Genomic DNA, 21,782 nt, shown 5'->3' with positions numbered 1-21,782 from the left:
GACAGATATCCTGCCTGACAAAGTTATTATTGAGAATTTATATTGTTATTTATTTGTTTAACTTGAAGTCTGAAATCTTACAAGTATAATTTACAGAGAATTATCTGAGATACAAACAATGATGAAAGTCCTAACTGTTCAGAAATTTAATTTGAGTTCCAATTCGGTGCAGCTGACATTTTGGACAGAATTTTGTTTTATGGATGTTTGGACAGTTAGAGACATTTAGACATATTGCTTGCTTTATGGTCTGATGTAAACCCTTTAAGCAGATACGTAGTAATGTGACAGTTGTGAGTGAATGCCAGATTGAGAAGAGAATTATCACATGTGGGTAAAAATTTTTTGAGCAAAATTAAAAAAGTAAAAAATAGGACAAGAGGGAGAGCATGAGACATTAGTAAGATTAAAATCATTACACTTTATTAATTTATAGTTCAATAGATTATTAAATAAGGTTGAAAACCAGTGAATGATTTGAAAAAAACACTCTTGGAATGGGGGAGCATAAACTATAATGATGATATGGAATTGTAATGACTAAGAGTGAATCAACATATTCAAATAATTTTACTATATGAATAGATGGGAAAAAAATATTTAATAATTCTGACTCTACATTGATTTTCTCAGACAATAGATGTAGGAATATCCTAATTGGCTTAAAAAATTATAAATGTCATGCAATGTGTAGTGCTACGCAACTATGTATTATTGTTATTATTATTATTATTAATTTATTTTCTCGGTTTCCTTTTTTGTATGTATCGGGTTTTCTTGGTTTGTACCGTGTTGCATGGAATTTTCTTATGATGTCACCTTAGGATACGTGAAAAGCTTTCTGATTGGTTCAGAGTGGGACAATAAGTGAAGCGGACTTCCGGAGAGCGGGAAGTATAAATTGAGGAACTCTCACGATTGAGGACACTTTTTGGCTGTTTTTGGATTCGTCGAGGAAGGTCGTTGAGGAAAGGTCAGCAAGGACATCGGAGTTAGACCGGGAGAACAGGAGTCTAGAAAGGGCGACCACTTTCAGTCGGGAAGCACAATCCGTTTCCATTGTAGTGTAATTGAGAAGTATCAACGAGGGACGTACTTCTGGTGACGTAAATTACGTTCAGGTATCGGACAGAACTATTAGTTTTGAGAATTGACGTAAAGAAAAGGAACGCTTGGAACTCGAGATCGTGTTGCATTCACTTAACATAATACCGTGATTCGTCGAAGGCTAATATATGCAATTATTGTATAGAAGGAAAATGTGTATGTATATATGTATATAGAGTATTGTAAATTTCGTTAGTTTTAAGTCGTGTATCGTGTAAACTTGAGGGTTAGGAAGCATCTCGCGGTTATTGTACTGTTAGAATAAATTACTGTTGTTTCGCCAAATTCGTGCACGTGTAATTGGTCATTACTTGAGTCCTTAATATACATCCTTATTACATCCGTGGACTTCGATCCATCGGTTATTCAACAAATGTAAGCATTTCCCAGTTTTCAGTTAAAATGAAAAGATTATAGATGTCATTTAAAATAATGGGAAGCGATAGATATTTATTGTTTTATAGAATGGATGTTTTGTAGAAATATATTAAATGTTTTTACTTGGGGTGGCATAGATAAATGAAAAATACAAGATGAAAGTAATTAAAATAATTTAAAAAAATAAAATAAAAATAAAAAGCGAGTAATTCATAAGCCTTAATCTGGAAGATGCAATAATTGGAAAACAATATAAAGATTAATAAAAATCATAATAAATAATAAGGATTAATAAAATGGAGAAAACACTGAGATCGGCATTATATGTAATTTTCTTATCGCAAGCACTTTTGACGAACCTATAGTCATCATCATCAAGCGAATATAGAAATTTACTAAAAATGAAATGGAAATAATCTGATGAATAACGGAATGCTTAAAATTTGAATTAAAACTTTTGTCAAAACTGTTAAGAACACACAACAAATATTCAAATGTGTTCAAAATTGAACGAGCAGTAAACTCTGTGATATGTGAAGCGATGCATGCGTGGATCCAGGCTCACGCTATATGTATACTGGAGGATGCTAATAGTTGCTTAATTTCTTGTACAGTGTGACCCATACACTGGGCAGGTCGAGGGTAGGAGTGTTGCATGTATCCAAGGTGGTAGTAAGAAGAGATTCCCATATAAAAATAAGTTTCTGATTTTTACAGCTCTTAAGCATAATTGATTGGGACCATAGTGGGTTGTATCCCTGCTCAAGTACCTTTTTCGTAAGTTCTGTGGTGTTCCTGCCCTTCACAACATCCTCTTGGTGTTCCGCAAGGCAGTTGGTAAGCATTCTAGTAGTGGCCCCAATATATCTTGTGTTTACTCCTGTTGCAAGATTCTCCAGTGGAATAGCATAGATCTCTAACTTCTTGAGAGTAGAAAACTTGTCCTATCATTGCAAATGAGCTTGTGTAGGTTTGGAAGTGGGGATAGTGGTAGGACAAGGTTATGCTGCTTAAAAATACAGCAAATGCATATAGAAAGGGGTCCAATGTATGGCAACAATATTTGGACTATAGAAAATTCCCTCTTACTGCATAGCATAGTGCTTGGAAATAGTGATTTTTTTGCCATATTGAGCACATGCGTAAATTTAGCACATGATAAACCAGCAGTTCATACCTCCAAACTGATGTCTAATTCAATGTTTACCAGTGCTTGCGAAGATGATAGTAAGAAAGCCCTTCTGATGAGGGCAGCAATGGTGTATTGCGAAGGCTGAAAGGCCTCTGCTGGGATAATGTGTGGTGCTATTGTGGGGAACGTCACTCTCCACATCTTAACAGTCGTAACGAACCCCAGGTGGTAAGAGTTATTACTTCCTGGAACGGGACCGGACTCACCCTGTGGGACCTTTTGGTCAGCCAGTTGCCTTTTGTTAGCCACATCGTCGAGTCATGTAACTGTTACGCGAGCAGAAAATAAACGTAGTTTTGTTACTGTTCGTCTCATTCGTTTTTAATCGCGCGGAGTGACGAGAAGCAAAATTAATAGCAGTAAAAACACTACATTGGTGACCCGAACCCGGACTAATAACGTAATTCAACTAAGAAAACTACCGAATCCACCCATTGGAACCTTCATCAGGTACGTCGTTCTTCCTTGTTCACGACTTCAATCGTCAGATCATGGCCGAGATTGGAGCAGTAAAAATCCCTCCGTACAACTTTTCCGACCCAGCCTTATGGTTCCACATGTGCGAAAGCACATTTGCTCTAGGATCTCCAAAGCCGATCACGGAAAGTGCCACAAAGTTCAACTACGTAGTGGCTCATTTACCACCGGAAGTCGCATCAACGGTTAGAGACATTATTATTTCTCCGGACCGTACAGACCCGTACGGTCACATAAAGGTGGAACTTATTAAACGATCCGGCGAATCGTCTCAACAAGAGTTACGAAAACTATTGGCCGGAGAACAGCTAGGAGACCGCAAACCTTCCGAACTACTACGTGTTCTAAAGCGTCGGGCGGAAAATTTTCAAATCCCGGACGCAGTTATACTAGAGTTATTCATACAACATCTTCCGACTTCCGTCCAATCTATCCTAGCCGCCATTACCCCACTCGACGTAGACAAAGCAGCGGAAGTAGCGGACCGCGTGGTGGAAGTAACCCCTGCAACGATAGCTTCAGTGTCGCAACCTGAGAAGCCCGATACCTTAACCAACAAAATACTAGTCGAAATAGATAAACTTAACAAGCGAATCGATAAACTAACGCAGGCACGTCGGGATCGCAGCGACCATTTTTCTCGACGCTCCCGCAGTAGTTCAGGACATCGCAACAATTCCACTCACCGCAGTATCAACAACTACTGCTGGTACCACAACCGTTTTGGCGCAAAGGCACAAAAATGTACTCCGCCGTGTAGTTTTCCAACAAACGAGAGCGGCGAAGCGTAGAGGCGACATGCACTTTGCCGGAGCAATCTCGTCGCCTGTTCATCCTAGACAAGAGAACGAACGTAAACTTTCTCGTCGACACAGGTTCCGACGTATCAATATTTCCAGCCTCCTCGTCACAAAAGAAGCGCGCATCTCAAATGACCTTGATGGCAGCAAACACAACTGCAATTCATGTCTACGACCAACGAACACTCACTCTCGATTTTGGGTTAAAGAAAATTTTTCGTTGGAAATTCCTTATTGGCAACGTGTCAACAGCAATAATAGGCGCAGATTTCTTGTATCACTTCCATTTGGTACCGAATCTTAGACGAAAATGTCTCACAGACGTTCAGACAAAGGTAAACTCTCCAGGCAAATTATTAGAAACCTCCATCCACTCTATCAAGATAACGACCAACGACTCCATATATCATAAGATATTGGAAGAATTTCCTGAGATCACCAGACCTCCACGTCCTAACCAACCCGTAAAACACAACGTTGTACATCACATAGAAACTGTTGGTCAGCCCGTAACTGCGAAACCACGTCGCCTAGCACCCGATAGGCTTAAAATCGCTAAGGCCGAATTCGATAAGATGATAGCTCTCGGCCATATGCGAACATCAAAAAGCAATTACGCATCACCACTCCACATGGTCACCAAGAAAAACAGTTCAGATTGGCGACCCGTGGGAGATTATCGTGCTCTAAACGCACAAACCATAAAGGACAGATACAGCGTTCCAAACATCGCAGATTTCACATCGGAACTGCACGGAACACAAATCTTCTCTCACATAGACTTAATCAAGGCCTATCATCAAATACCCATCTACCCACCGCACGTGCACAAAACAGCTATAACGACACCGTTTGGTCTCTTCGAGAGTACCAGGATGCAATTCGGATTGTGCAACGCATCCGCAACATTTCAACGGTTCATCGACGAAGTAACCAGAGGACTCCCCTTTGCATATGCTTTCGTCGATGACATATTAATAGCGTCACGCTCCCAGGAAGAACACATCTCGCATCTTCGCGACTTATTCCAACGCCTCCAAGAATATGGGTTAACCATAAATCCGTCGAAATGCACCTTCGGCGTACCATTAATCGAATTTCTCGGATTCAAGGTCTCGGGAAAGGGTCTGGAACCACTCCCTGATAGAGTCAGAGCCATCCGAGAATTTCCCAAACCTTCGTCTCTCACTCAACTTAGACGATTCTTAGGCGTAATAAATTTCTACAGGAGATGCATCCCTCGAGCGGCGCACACCCTCGCCCCGCTAGTGCAGCTACTAGAAGGAAAAAAGAACGGGAAACGTACGTCACTCACTCGGAAAGCAGAATCACGATCTCTGCAATGGTCAGAAGCGGCAGAACAATCCTTCGTATCAGCTAAGGAAGCACTGTCCAAAGCCACACTTCTCCACCATCCACTACCCGGAGCTAAACTATGCATATGGGTAGATGCGTCAGACGTAGCGGTTGGAGGAGCACTGATGCAATACAACAGGAAATGGGAACCCATCGCCTTTATCTCAGCGAAACTGGCACCAAATCAACGCAACTGGTCAGCTTACGACAGAGAACTATTGGCAATATACACATCAATAAAACGATTTCGCCACATGCTAGAAGGCCGTGAATTCACGATCTACACGGATCAAAAACCGCTCATATATGCCTTCAAACAAAAACCAGATAAATGTTCACCACGACAAATGCGGCATCTCGATTTTATATCCCAATTCTCTACGGATATACGTCATATTCCGGGCACAGCTAACACGATAGCAGACGCGCTCTCCCGCATCGAGATAGATTCGATCACCTCTGCTTCTCCTGTAGACTTCCGAGAGCTAGCCACAACGCAAGCTACAGATTCGGAACTTCATCAATTGTTAAAGGATCCTATGTCGCTCAAATTAGAGCCGAAATCCTTTCCACCTAACGAAATCGACCTATACTGTGACACATCATCCGGAACACCTCGCCCCTTCGTGCCGCATAATCTCCGACGAACCATTTTCGACCATCTACATGGACTTTCTCATCCAGGAGCAACAGCAACCACTAAGCTAATTTCGAGCCGTTATGTTTGGCCGGGCATGCGGAAGGACATCCGTCAGTGGGCACGACATTGCATCCCCTGCCAGAAATCGAAAATTCACCGCCACGCCTGGACACCGATAGGAAAGTTTACACTTCCGGAAGCAAGATTTTCCCATCTTCACATGGATCTGATAGGACCACTTCCGCCAGCTGACGGGAAACACTACTGCCTTACAGTGATCGACCGTTTTACCAGATGGCCAGAGGTCATCCCAATTGCCGACATATCTGCTGAGACGGTATGCCGAGCCTTTTTCTCAGGTTGGATCGCAAGATTCGGATGCCCTACTACGATCACCACCGATCAAGGACGTCAGTTCGAATCGAACCTCTTCCGAGAACTGACCAGACTTCTCGGCACCAATCGCATCCATTCGGCAGCATACCATCCCCGATCAAACGGTTTAATAGAACGATTACATAGACACCTGAAGGCATCGCTAATGGCACACGAATCCTCCAAATGGACCGACGCCCTTCCGGTAGTCCTCCTGGGAATTCGTTCAGCACTTAAAGCCGATATAGGCGCAACAGTAGCTGAACTGTTATATGGTACCCCGTTAAAATTACCAGCTGACATCATTAGCCCCGACACCCCACGAATTTCTTGCGAATCTTTTGTCAGCCAACTAAAAACCCACATGGCCAATCTGAAACCGTTAGCAACTTCCGCTCATTCCACAGAGAAAATTTTCATTCATCCAGAACTAAAAGAGTGTACACATATTTTCTTAAGATTCGACGCAAACCGACCTCCTCTTCGTCAACCTTACTCAGGCCCATACAAAGTGCTAGAAAAACACGACAAAACGCTAGTAATTGACATCCAAGGTCGCAAATCCACAGTCTCAATTGACAGAGTAAAACCAGCGTATATCTTACAGGACGAACCACTTCAGAAATCTAGTATAAAACCCGTCCAATCAAGACCATCACAGACACCATCTTCATCTGCAACAGCGAATAACAAAAAACTGGAAACGACCTCCAAAAAAGATCAAACTGTTACCACGAGATCAGGCCGTCATGTTCATTTTCCTAAAAGACTAGTCACCATAATGTAACGTTAAGCGATTCGTTCGACATCAGTTCTATCGCTCGTCCCTCACTGGGGGGATACTCTGTGGGGAACGTCACTCTCCACATCTTAACAGTCGTAACGAACCCCAGGTGGTAAGAGTTATTACTTCCTGGAACGGGACCGGACTCACCCTGTGGGACCTTTTGGTCAGCCAGTTGCCTTTTGTTAGCCACATCGTCGAGTCATGTAACTGTTACGCGAGCAGAAAATAAACGTAGTTTTGTTACTGTTCGTCTCATTCGTTTTTAATCGCGCGGAGTGACGAGAAGCAAAATTAATAGCAGTAAAAACACTACACTATATTAGATTTGTAGTGAACCGAGAATTGTGGTCCTTCAGGAGATTTACGTATGTGCAAATCTAAGAACGTTATTGCAACATTGTTTTCTTTCTCCCAAGTAAAATTGATGGAAGGATATATACTTGAGAGTTGCTGCATAAAGGTGAGAAACATCTTATCTGTGTCTTCCCATGCTATGAGAATATCATCAACGTAAAGCAAATACATCTGCGGGTAGTGGATGGCAACTGGGAGGATTGGACGTTCTGTGCTCAATCTCTCTCATAATGAATTCTGCTAGGATAGCGGATAAAGGGGAACCTATATGACCCCTTGCTTTTGTAAATAGATTTTCTGATTGAAATGGAAATAATTATGCTTGGTGACGAAGGTGAGCGCATCACATATATCAAGAACCTGTTGGATGCTAAAGCCCTTTTTTTAGGAACAGAGAATTGGCAAGCATTACAGCCTTGAAGGTAGGCACTGAAGGATATAAAGATATTACATCTAGTTTGTAGAAGGTATAGGTGTCTGGCTGTAGGGCACCAATGCTGGATGCACTGGTGGATTTAGCAATTACAGATGAGGGAGTAACATATGGAGAGTCCGGAACTATTGCGCAAAGGAATTTAGCAAGCGCGTTTTCTAAAAAGTAAGTAGGATGAGACCTTTTGTTTACAAGCAGACGTAATGGCCAGTTTGCCTTATGCGTTTTTGGTTCAAAGAACAACTTGGGACATGCAATGTTGGAGGGGGGATCAAGGGACCCAATTAGGGTTGAGGAAACACCTGGTAGGGCTATGATTTGCCTTGCCTTCATCAATAATAAGAATTAGAACACAAACTTGCCTGTAATAGAATATTATGAAAAGAGAAAATTAATTCATAGAATAAATATTTGAGACTTGCACCATCTGAACTAGGATGAATCAGATGTAAATGAATGTTCTATAAGAGGTTTAGGATGCATCCACTAAATACAGTTGGCCGACCATATTGTGATGTACTGTACATCTACATTAGATAAACTTTGTTAGATAGGACAAGGTGGTTATCTTGAAGGGAGATAAGCAATTGTCTTCAAAGGGATTTCAGAATCTTGTGAGATAAGTAAAAATGATTGTAAAATAGATGTCAAACAGCAGAATCTGGATGAAATCTTGGGAATAAAGATGATAACAAGTAGAGGATGATATACTACAATGAAATAACATGTGTCAATTAACTTCAACAATAAAAAGTGGTTGATAATTCAGAAATACATCAATCTGTAATAAAATATTAGAAAAAGAAAAACTGAATTCTTAGAATAAATATTTGAGACTTGCACCATTTGAGTTAGGCTGAAAGTATACTTTAAATATGTACTTTTTAACTATAAAATGCACTTTATTCTAATTAAAGTAAACAAAGCAAAAAACTTCTTAATTTTTTTCATTTTCTCTAAACTTTCATTCTGATGCTTTACCATCTTTTACACCTGAACCTTTCAATTTATAAATATGTGGATCATAACATGTAATTTGAAATGCAAAAATAAAACAATGTGTCTTATATTTTGATTGAATTTTGAATAAAAATTAATAGATATCATTCATCTATCATTTCTCATAGATGGAAAAAAATTTTGCATTAAGGAAATTTGGAAATCACTGCTGTAATGGGTTGTTGTTATGGCTTATAGGTGATGATGTACACTTGTTTTTTCTTTCCAAATCTGTCTTATATTGAAGACTCAAAAATCTGGTTACCTTAATTATGCCATAAATTGCAGGAAGTGAATAGATAAATAAAATATAAGAAAATGGGAATGGAAATAAACCAAATGCTAATCTTCATATCATTTTGACACACTTTATTTATGTCTACAGAATAATTTTTAAAATAATTCTTGAGTATCTACTTAATTTATTAATACAGCATTACAACAAGAAGATGACTACGTATGATAGATAAATGCCTCATTAAACTATATCAAAATAGGTTTTAAGCTATGTTAGAATCTTGAAGTGTTCATGTCTTTTTGATACAGTATGACACAAATCAAACCTATGGCTAATCCAAAACAATATGAATATTTTGTATCAGAACTGGTGGATGTTCCAATTCTCCTATTTAGGAACTTTACTTTATATTAAGAGATGTAATTTAATAATTTTACTTTGCTTTTTAAATTAAAAATATAAATTACATTCAAAATACTTTAATAAATAAGGTTCACAATTTTATATTATAGAATACTTAAGTTTTATTTAAGAAGACTAAAAATTTATGAATTTATTTCAGGGAAACCAATTATTGACATTATTAATTCAAAAACAGATTTAAATGATTTGTATATGCTAAACGAAATATATAATTTGACATGTAGAGCAGAAGTTTTACCTGAAGCAACAGTGAAATGGTTATGGAAAGAATGTGATACCTGGGAAGATTGTACAAATGATGATGGCAAAATAATAGATATAACAAAAGAAGATTCTGTTTCTAACAAAATAAATATAACTGAAATAAAATATAATGATGTTGGAGTAACTGTTGTTTCTTTAGTTCTTCTTGTTAAAGCAAGTAAATCTGGAAAATATTTTTGTAAAGCATCAAATAATTTAGGTTATGATAGTAAATCAGTTTTGTTTATTGTGACAGGTGAGTTTAACTTTTTATTTTTTAACTTAATCATTAGAAATATTTATTTTTTATATTTTTTATAATACATAATATATTACATTGATTCTTAACTAGGCTGATCATTTTTTCTGCAGTGAAATCCTGGACATTGAACCTGGTAGGAGGAAGGGTAATTTTACAAAGAAAATTAAAAAATTACACTTGATGAAACAAATACAAATACAATAAAAACTTTTTATTTAAAGCATAAATAATTTGAACAAGTGATTAGTTTTAAGTTAAAACTAATTGCAACTTAAAATTTTTAAGAGTAGTTAAGGGTATTTTACAACATTATGAACCTTTTTAAGAAGTTTATCACAGTTTTCTATTTGTTGCTTGAAATCTTTGCAACTATTGCACTCGAAATTTCACTTTATTATAACCATTGCTTTTACAGTATCAACATTCCACTGCAAATTACTTGATAGACATATTATAAAGCAATTTTTTGTTTTATAGTAACAAAAAATTGTGAAAACATGTGATTAGTGTTAACTTAAAACTAATCACTTGTTCAAATTATTTATGGTTTAAATAAAAAGTTTTTATTGTATTTGTATTTGTTTCATCAAGTGTAATTTTTTAATTTTCTTTGTAAAACTACTCCCCTCCTACCAGGTTCAATGTCCCAGATTTCACCGCAGAAAAAATGGTCAGCCTAGTTAAGAATCAATGTAATATATTATTAAGTAATTTAAAATAATTATTGTAAGAATTTATATACAATTAATAATCTACATATGATATTTACAGGGTGTTCATAAAGTTTGGAATCAATGGGAAATTTTTTCCTCATTACAGATTGAGTGATGGTATTGGGTTGTAAGATGTTCAACGCAAAAAGAAATACAATGAAGCATGATATCCAAAGATAAAACTTTAATTTTGCATCAAACAGAATATTTACAGATTTCTGCCCTTTGTACACTTCCCAAGACTCTCTCTGTGTTAACAATACAGAAGTAATCCGCGTAATTGATTACATCACAAACCACTAACCTGATACTATACATTAATACTTGATCTATGGTCGTGAGCAATTCTTAATTTAACTTAAAACTAATTAGAAGATAGATAGAAGGGGAAGTAAGAAGGATTGATAGGACGGGGTACCCAATTTCTCAGCGATTATCTCAATGTGAATTCTCGTTCTGACTTCCAAGTTACTCGTATGTTCCTTTCTCCCTTTTCTTTCCAGAATTGTAACTTCTCTGAGGGATCTACCTCCAGGTATGGTTACTTAATTTTTCCATGGATCTCTGATTCTAAGGCCCCTCTAACCAGTGCTCGTTGATCTCGAAAACTCCCAAGCCTTCTGGTACACATCTTTATCTCTCCATGTCCGGCCAAAGAATGTCCACTCCAAATCAGGTTTTTGCCCTCCAGCCTTGCTATAGTCTATTGTTCACTTCCCACACCCTGGTGGGGAAAGAGTTGAGTCAGGTTAGTAATGGAGACATGTCGGTTCTGCCCCAAAAATTTAAATTTTTAAAATTATATGTATTTAATCAAAATCAATACTAAAATTCATTGAATTTATACAAAAATTCATTAAATTTAAAATCTTAAAATTTAATGAATTTTAACAAAATCAACAAATGTAAACAAAATCAAATCTCATTAATTTATTTTTTATAAAAAGAAAATATAAAAAAAAGTCAAACAAACTCAATAATAGGAGCTTTATATTTATTCCCACAATCTCTCATACCCCTGTATACAAATTTAAAATTACTCATCTCATCTAAATCTTCAATATAAAAGAATTAAATAATTTATATTTAATCTCTATATCTTAGAAAAATAAAAAAAATATTTTCAGAAACATGGAAATTGTTTCACATATTCTATATTATTTAATTGGTATATATACATAAAAATCTATGATTCTGAAAATATTTTTTTTTATTTTTATAATATATTTAGATTTTATATATAATTATATCAATTAAAACATATAGAATGATCAAAATGATTTCACTGATTCTGAAAATATTTTTTTTTATTTTTATAATATATTTATATTTTATATATCTATATATCGATTAAATCATATAGAATGATCAAAATAATTTCACTGTTTCTGAAAATATTTTTTTTTATTTTTCTAAGATAAATTCTATTACTAACTAATAATTATGAAAACAAAAAAAAATATTTTCTAGAAATACAGAAATTGATTCTCTCATTCTATATGATTTAATCAATTAAATATATATAAAATCTAAATATATTATAAAAATAAAAATAAAAATATTTTCAGATTTATGGAAATCGATTCTCTCATCCTATATGATTTAATCGATATATAGATATATAAAATCTATATATCTTAGAAAAATAAAAAAAAATATTTTCAGAATCAGTGAAATCGATTCTCTCTTTTTATATGATTTAATCGATTAAATCATATAGAATGAGAGAAACGATTTCCATAAATCTGAAAATATTTTTTTTTTATTTTTATAATATATTTAGATTTTATATATATCATATCAACCTTTATTAACGTAGAAGGCTTTCGCCTGTTACAAGGGACGTGGTTTGGAGCTTAACAAAATAGTCCAACAAAGAGTAAATTTAAATAGCACTATTTCAGCTGCCTATGTATCAGAGATTTATAAAATTAAACAGTAACTTAATTAAAGTGTACAGTATAGCAAATATAATTTCACCCTTTAATATATATTATTGGGTTACTATCCCTAGTAGTTTATATATTTTTTCTTTAGGAATGATCGTTAGAACATTCACTTAGTACATACACTTAGTACATATCGTATTGACTTAAACATTAAAATTGTTCCAACTTTTAGAATTTTGGTTCACGTAATTATATAACTTAAATATAATATTCTTATTCGCTCTATCGAAGATCTCATATAGTTCACTTTCATTGGAAAATTAGATAATATACTTATTTCTAAATTTTGGGAAATTTCTTTTGCTTTGAAACACTCACAAAAATGTAGAATTTAGGTAGTAGTTTATTACATTTTAAACTTATTCAACGAGAAGACCGACCAAACCTACTTTTCCGCTGGGCTATACTTATGATTATTCTATTTTCGTGTTCTAAATAGTTACTTTCTGCTTCAGACAAGTGTGTCGTCCATGTTTCTGTACTTCCAATAATTGAATTCGAGTTTATAAATTCTCTAACAGCGGGATTATATAGTCTATCCCCAAGATCTTGAATGTTCCAGAAGTTAATCAATAAATTTTTGGTGTCACAGTTTGACTTTCTCAAACCTATTTCTCTCTCTAATCCATCCGACACAACCAAATCAACTCCAAAATTTTAATGTTATCCATTTCCTGTTCAAACTCACATGAAACCAGGTTTACTTTGTTTTTATCTTCTATCATTTCTAAAATTAATTTGAGGCTATTTCTAAAAAATGGTTTAGTTGTATTATTTCTTTAGAGTTAATATCATAAGTATACATTATATCGTCCTTAATAAAGTAGTCATCTCTAACTAGTATTTTGTTGTTGGCTAATTTTTCTAACTTAACCTTAGATAATATCTGTTTTCTTCTGATTCTGGATCTTAGACATAAGTCTGCTGTTACTATTATTCTTTTCTTTGTTTCATCCACGATATTCGGTCTTAGTAACCAAAATTTTTTAAGTACTAAATTTCTAGCTTTGACTGTTTCCCTCATGACTTTTATTATTTGCTTATTTTTATTATTTTTTAGATGTTCTAAGCCTACTATTTCTACGTTGTTAAGTCCTAGATCTTCTTTGATAAATGATTTAACTTCATCAAGTACATCCACAGATTGAAATGGGTAATTAAAAATAATTAAGTTATTTTTTGTGGTCTCGTTTAATGATCTATCAAATTCAAATTCGACTATACCTTTTAAGTTGTTGGTAGAGTTTGACCTTGCTTCCAGATCGTGAATTTTTTGGCCAATTATCTTCATCTCTTCTTTAGCATTGAGGTTGTCTTCTTTCATCTTGTTAATTTCAGATTTTATCGATTGGATTTCTAAGTTTAACAGAGAAAACTTATCCTGAATCAATTCGTAAATTGATTTTAATGTATATCTAGACTCATCGCCACATTGTAGGTCAGATTTTGTTGCCGGTTCAAAAAAGGTTCTTTAATAGTTGAATTTCTTGCAGTGCCAAAAGATCCTGTCTCCTTTTCCTCTAGTAGATATTCCTCTCCCGATAATTCCACCAGTAGATTATCCTCCTCAACAACGTTAGTATTTTCCTTGTGAGGTCTTCCTCACCCCCTCTTTTGCATAATTGCTTGATTAGTTTGGGGAGGGGAACGAGGAAAAGGACCGGGATTTGTTTCGATTCCCGCGATTAATAGTAATGTCTTGATTAATTTCTCAAATAATAAATTTTCTTGAGAATTTGCCATAACTTGAAACATTATAATATAACTCAATCTATCCATTCCGAAGTCAAACCAGGCACTCTGCAAAAAAGTCACCAACACACCTGCAGTCTGGAACACGCCCCCGATTTTATATATATATTTAATCGATTAAATCATATAGAATGATCGAATTGATTTCCATAAATCTGAAAATATTTTTTTTTTATTTTTATAATATATATCAATTAAATCATATAGAATGTGTGATTGAATTTAATCAAAATCAATACTAAAATTCATTGAATTTATACAAAAATATAAAGCTCATATTATTAAGTTTGTTTGACTTTTTTTATATTTTCTTTTTGAAATAAAAAAATAATGAGATTTAATTTTGTTTACATTTGTTGATTTTGTTAAAATTAATTAAATTTTAAGATTTTAAATTTAATGAATTTTTGTATAAATTCAATGAATTTTAGTATTGATTTTGATTAAATTCAATCACACATTCTATATGATTTAATTGACATAATTATATAAAAATAATAAAAAAATATTTTCAGATTTATGGAAATCAATTCGATCATTCTATATGATTTAATCGATTAAATATATATAAAATCTAAATATATTATAAAAATAAAAAAAATATATTTTCAGATTTATGGAAATCGTTTCTCTCATTCTATATGATTTAATCGATTAAATCATATAAAAAGAGAGAATCGATTTCACTGATTCTGAAAATATTTTTTTTTATTTTTCTAAGATATATAGATTTTATATATCTATATATCGATTAAATTGTATAGAATGAGAGAATCAATTTCCATAGATTTGAAAATATTTTTTTTTATTTTTATAATATATTTAGATTTTATATATATTTAATTGATTACATCATATAGAATGAGAGAATCAATTTCTGTATTTCTAGAAAATATTTTTTTTTTGTTTTCATAATTATTAGTTAGTAATAGAATTTATCTTAGAAAAATAAAAAAAAAAATATTTTCAGAATCAGTGAAATCATTTTGATCATTCTATATGTTTTGATTGATATAATTATATATAAAATCTATATATCTTAGAAAAAAAAAAAAAAATATTTTCAGAATTTGTGAAATCAATTCGATCATTCTATATGTTTTAATTGATATAATTATATCTAAAATCTATATATCTTAGAAAAATATAAAAAAAATATTTTCAGAAACAGTGAAATTATTTTGATCATTCTATATGATTTAATCGATATAATAGATATATAAAATATAAATATATTATAAAAATAAAAAAAAATATTTTCAGAATCATAGATTTTTATGTTTATATACCAATTAAATAATATAGAATATGTGAAACAATTTCCATGTTTCTGAAAATATTTTTTTTATTTTTCTAAGATATAGAGATTAAATATAATAAATTATTTAATTTTTTTATATTGAAGATTTAGATGAGATGAGTAATTTTAAATTTGTATACAGGGGTATGAGAGATTGTGGGAATAAATATAAAGCTCGTATTATTGAGTTTGTTTGACTTTTTTTTATATTTTCTTTTTATAAAAAATAAATTAATGAGATTTGATTTTGTTTACATTTGTTGATTTTGTTAAAATTCATTAAATTTTAAGATTTTAAATTTAATGAATTTTTGTATAAATTCAATGAATTTTAGTATTGATTTTGATTAAATACATATAATTTTAAAAATTTAAATTTTTGGGGCAGAACCGACATGTCTCCACTACTCAGGTTTTCTTAGAAATATGGAAATAATAGGACAAAAAAAGGTGGATAGAAAGATAGGAGTAAAGGAAATAGAATATAAATTTAAAACTACAGTTGTCCCTTGATAATCTGACAGGTATGGGACCAAAGGGGTGTCGGACTACCAAAAGTATCTGGATTACCGAAAGTGATTATATATTTGGCATTGTTTTGCTAGCAGTAACCTATAATATTCCTACATGTTGTGAGTAAAATGCTGCATAGGTGAATATGGAAATGAAATACCCATTTCAGTTAACTAAAACATGTTTATTAAAAGAAATATGGAAGCCAATAAATGTACAGTACATACAGTATGTATAGGCATAAATAATACAGTACGTACAATAATTTATAAACATTATAACTAAATGCTACAACATAGATAGATTAATTATGTACATATGTAAATATGTACATACTGTGCTCACACTTTGAAGACGGGGGACTATGGCGACCTTGACAGGAGGTGCGTAGGACTACTGAGCATGTCGGATTACAAAACGTTGGACTATCAAGGGACAACTGTATACAAAATATACAATAAAAATATGGCGTACAGCCACAGAGCAAAGAAGACTGGGTTGAGATAACTCTCTTTTGTCACCTAGAAGAATGAACGAAAAGGGACTTGTAGACCTATCCTGTTTCCCAAAATTTCTGAAGCAGTTTCCTCACTGCACTATGTGTTATTGGCAGCTTCTCTGGATGTCTCAAATTAAATTTGATTGCCACCATTCTTTTTGTCTGGATACTCTTTATATGGATATATGTAGTATGTATGTATACAAAGAGTATCCAAAAAAACTTTGGTAGTGTGGACCATATTCTTGACATTCTTTCTATCTTCACATCCCATTGATTTTAGACTTTATGCAATTTTTCAGTTTTGTAAAATAAAATATGACGATTTTAAAACTAAGAATCTTAGTTACTGTAGTACAAATTTATTTCTGTGATCAGTTCCAAAAATAATTACCTTTATTGTAATTAAATAAAAAATATGTGTTTTTTGTTTTTAGATGTTACAAATGGAATTCAAGTATCTTCTGATAATCGGGAATTAAGTAAGGATAAAAACATAGAGAATATTTATGTAAAATGTAATTTCTCAACTTTCTTATATTCAAATGTATCTTGGAGTCATATTGAAGTGCCTTCATATGATTTTCTTCCAATAGGTGAAGATTTATGTAAGTAAATACTTATTAATTGTAGATATTGAAAAAATTTAAAATTTTTTTGAATATTGTAATTAATTTTATTTTTGAACTGTACATTTAAAAATATATTATTCATTAATTTTTGTTTATTCTTGATTTCTAAGAGAATAATAATTTATCATTCTTATATGTGCTTGACGTGTTTTTTCTCATTTTCTGTGTTGAATAATTACTTTTTAACTCTTTGATACACTATGGTAATTTTGACAATGCATATCTGGGTCATTTGACCCATATATGTATTGTCAAATTCTAATTTTAGATAAAATAGATTTTTATGATAATTAAGTTAAAATTTAAAAAAGCAACGGTTTGATAAGTAAAGATTAGTTTAAATGCAATAAAAATTTTGTTTCCTAAAAATATAAGAGAGTACAGCTGACCCTTGATAATCCAACAGATATGGGACCAAAGGGGTGTCGGATTACCAAAAGTGATTGCATATTTCGCATTGTTTTGCTAGCAGTAGCCTACAATATTCCTATATTTTATGAGTAAAATACTGCCTAGATTAATATGGAAATGAAACACCCATTTCAGTTAACTAAAACATGCTTATTAAAAGAAATATGGAAGCCAATAAATGTACATACAGTATGTATAGGCATAAATAATACAGTACGTACAGAACTGTTCACGAAAAACAAGAAATGTGTGTCATCATGTAAGAATTGGGTAGGGAGATTTATGTCGCGACATCCTTCTGTGCAAGCAGACATGTAACGGGATGGGGACTACGGTGACCTTGACGGGAGGTGTGGCGGACTACTAAGCATGTCGGATTACAAAAGCATCAGGTTATCAAGGGTCAGCTGTAATTTAAAATGCTTTTGTTAATAATAATTTGTTAATAATTTTGATCATTTGTTTTTTAAAAAAATCGGCAATATTAATTTGATTTATATGAACATTGGTTTAAATTGTCAAAACTATTATTCTTCTTTTTATTGTTAATTATAAATATAGTTAATAAGTTATTGGGCTGCAATTTACAAATTGCAGACCTATAGATTCCCACTGTCACCTGACAGTCTGTCTCTCCTTCCTTAATCTTGAGAATGGAGTCAAATGAAAATCAACACCAGATATAGAGAGCTAGAGGTCCAAATCAACTGTATACGAACTTCCAGTCTGAACCAGAAGTTATATCATATTTTAAATAAAAATATGACTAAAAATTGCATCCCAGCATTATGATGATGTCACAATAAGTAATTAACAATTTTTCCAGTTACAACATAATACATTTATTTTGTCAAAATGAATAAAAACTTTATATTAGCATTTGAATAAAAAACTGTTTTAATTTAAAGTATAGTAATAAGTTAATATCTTAAGTAGTCCTTAAAATTACAAACTATAATTAAATATAATTATAAATTTTTATAAAAATTTTTTGTTTAACAGATACTGAAAGAAAAGATGAAATAGTTTCTAGTTATTCTAATTCATCTGTTATAAAACTTCCTGTCGAGAATGTTCGTAGTGGATTATATGTTTGTAGTGTAAAAAATAAACAGTTTAATAATTTCACTGAGAAATTTACAGCGGTATATTTAAAAGGTAAGATATATTAGGAACATTTTGCTATTATTAATATTTAAAGAAATAAAATAATTTTCTCTAAATATTTGTAACACTACTATTTTAATTAGGTTAGAACACTTTATTGTTATATAAAGACTATTTTAATTAGTTATGAATCACATCTAAATATCTGTAAGCATTTTTTCTTAGTCTAAGATCATACAGGGTGAGTCAGAAAGGTGACTACACATTTCATCTTATGGTGTGTTAATGTTATTTGATTTACTGGAAACAGAATAGTGACATTTGTAAGCTAAGTGTTGATAGTGATATTGAAATCACATTTTGCCAGTCTCACAGCCTTCTAGTAATTTTTGTAAGCAATTGCCCATGCTGCAACTATAATTTGTTGCTGTATGCTTGGTGCTACCATCTTAGATGCTAACGTAGGTACTGTTGACATAACTCTGACATATAACTTCTTGGAAAGATGACTATAAGGCAATTTCTTCAAATGCCACTTATCAGTTCTCATTAAGTTACATAACATCTGGATGTTATACAATGTAAGACTGTTAATACTCTACCCCTACTATGAAAAGTACACTTTCATTCTCTTATATGTGCAACATTTGCTATGCTCCCTGAAAAAACTGCATTTTCACATCACTAAAAAAATGATAATGCCTACATCAAAATTGTAGGCATATATACCAATCACATAATTCACCTTCCTACAAAACTCTACTTAGCTTTTTGTGTAAATCACTGGTTCTCAAACTTATTTTGACCACTGCCCACTTTGAGATTAAAAAAATTCCTAGTATCCCCATATTTTTTAACTTGCCTTTTTACATTACCATCTGTTGCGTATCTTAAAAATAGTTGCAAATATAATGTTTAAACATGCATTATTATATGGATAGGATAGATAGGGTGTGATCTATATCCTATTTCTGAGATCAAAGAATGTTTCAATGAGAGGAAATAAAACTCATACTTAATCATATTTAGAAGTATTTTTATTAACATTAAAAGAAGGCTTTGAATTTAAAACTCATCTAATGTGAAGGATGAATCTGATGTATTTCGACCAGTTTGTTAATATCAGGATTGAATTCACTTAAAATCAGCCGTAAGTCGCTGCGTTCAGTAACTTGCAGCCGATTTCTGTTTTTAGTTAGCAATGTTGTTACAGCACTAAATTTTGGAATCCATGTTCACACAAATACGATGATGGGAATGCTATCAGAAATCGTTGAACAACTGACCATAACTCAGGGTACAGTTGAGAGATTTGCTTCTGCAGCCAAAATTCTTGGTAGCCATTCTTGAACTTTCATTTTTAGCATATTTTTGCAATAATGTTACTATAATAAGTTCATTCATGCTGTAATATAAGTCAATGTGTTAGAAATATTCAGGTTGTGATCTTCAATAAAAATTAAAAAATATATAGATTGTCAGCATTTTATATATATTATAGTCAGATTTTTATAGATAGAATTTGTCTGCCATCATCTCTCTAGATTTCCTTAATGCCCCTAATTTCCTTTGAGCCTTCTATTGCCCCCTTGAAAGCCTCCAGTACCCACAAGGGGGCGTTATTGCCCACTTTGAGAAACGCTGGTGTAAATCCTGAAAACTAAAAAAAAAGTTAAAAAAAATGCCTTAATTAATTTGTCTTATCTATGACCCATTTTCAAGCATTTGGTAAAGTTTCAGATTCTTTGCCATTAATTACTTCACTTCTCAAGCTCCTTTCATATATTCATCTTTTCTGCACTAGAGAAACTGTTATTCAATGTATGCAAGCTCCAATAAAATAGATTTTTGTTACTATTTTAAGAAATTAGAGTTGTTTTCATTATTTATTACCAAGAAAAATGGAAGTAATTTTATTTTATATCTTACCTATTTTAATTTAATATATACTGTCATTTATATTATATGATTCTAAACAAAGATCAGCATTTTTAATCATTTGTATTAATTTGAGTACCACATTTTACAGCATATAAGACACATCCCCATTTAAGCACAGAATATTTGGAAAAAGTATTTAGCACCATCCTGAGCCTTTGGCACATGGGCCCAAAATTTTTTTTATTGCATAGTGGTTTAAGAAAAAATGTAAAATTAGAATGCATGCTTTTACTTACCAGGGAAAAAGAGGATTTAAACAAATCATGTACTATTAAAATTTACCATTAAAATATTCAGCACGAATACATGAAAAAGTTAAGATGCTTAAGCTATAGCAAACAAAATAATGAAAATAATAATGTGTTTAATTATATAACAAGATTTTCTAACATTCCCAAAGCACTTTGTCTTCTGTTTATACCAGAAGTCATTAGAATGATTTGTGCTTTTAGTATTGCATAACTATAATCATTTATAACAGAATATTAATAAATATCACACCTTCCTTACATCTTCCAGCAATACTTTATTAGAAACAAATGTTTTAAAGATTGGAACACTCCAGTTTTGAGATACTCAGTAAGCCATTCAATTTGAAGGTTTAGAACCTGAAGCAGGTATATTGTGAGAAGCTGGGGGTTAGAGAGTAAAGCTTTAAATCCTTTTCTGACGTCAGTCTGGTGAAGACTGCTTAATTGTCACTGGATGGCTGTAGTTTTGTTTGACAGGAAGATTGTCAAGATCTTCTGATCTATTGGAGGGCTTTATCTCGAGTGGAGAGAGCCACAGGAAAAGTTGATAGGGTGGCCAGTTCAAATAATTGAAATCAATGCCAGTTTAACTAATAAATTTAATAAACTAAAAGAAAAGCATATAATATAAAATAACCTGCTACACCACA

General features: G+C 32.7%; 2 protein-coding genes across 3 annotated transcripts in view; both read left to right on the top strand.

The window, feature by feature from the left end:
- The window catches only part of LOC136983362 (vascular endothelial growth factor receptor 1-like), a 140,056-nt gene that overhangs the window by 67,738 nt on the left and 50,536 nt on the right, over window positions 1–21,782 (top strand). For both annotated transcript variants that reach the window (XM_067280079.1, XM_067280078.1), the window contains exons 9-11: window positions 9,699–10,058; window positions 17,228–17,398; window positions 18,836–18,991. In XM_067280079.1, the coding sequence (XP_067136180.1) occupies window positions 9,699–10,058; window positions 17,228–17,398; window positions 18,836–18,991 (687 nt within the window). The remainder of the gene's footprint in view (window positions 1–9,698; window positions 10,059–17,227; window positions 17,399–18,835; window positions 18,992–21,782) is intronic.
- LOC136983360 (uncharacterized) lies at window positions 3,117–4,294 on the top strand. Its single transcript, XM_067280074.1, has one exon. It carries the CDS (start codon window positions 3,169–3,171, stop codon window positions 3,943–3,945), a length of 777 nt encoding a protein of 258 aa, XP_067136175.1. The 5' UTR covers window positions 3,117–3,168; the 3' UTR covers window positions 3,946–4,294.

The sequence above is a fragment of the Centruroides vittatus genome, unplaced genomic scaffold, assembly GCF_030686945.1.
Source record: "Centruroides vittatus isolate TY-2023 unplaced genomic scaffold, ASM3068694v2 contig_880, whole genome shotgun sequence".
NCBI classification, from domain to species: Eukaryota; Metazoa; Arthropoda; class Arachnida; order Scorpiones; family Buthidae; genus Centruroides; species Centruroides vittatus.
Note: the sequence above shows the minus strand (reverse complement) of the source record. Positions and strands in the feature narration are given on the sequence as shown.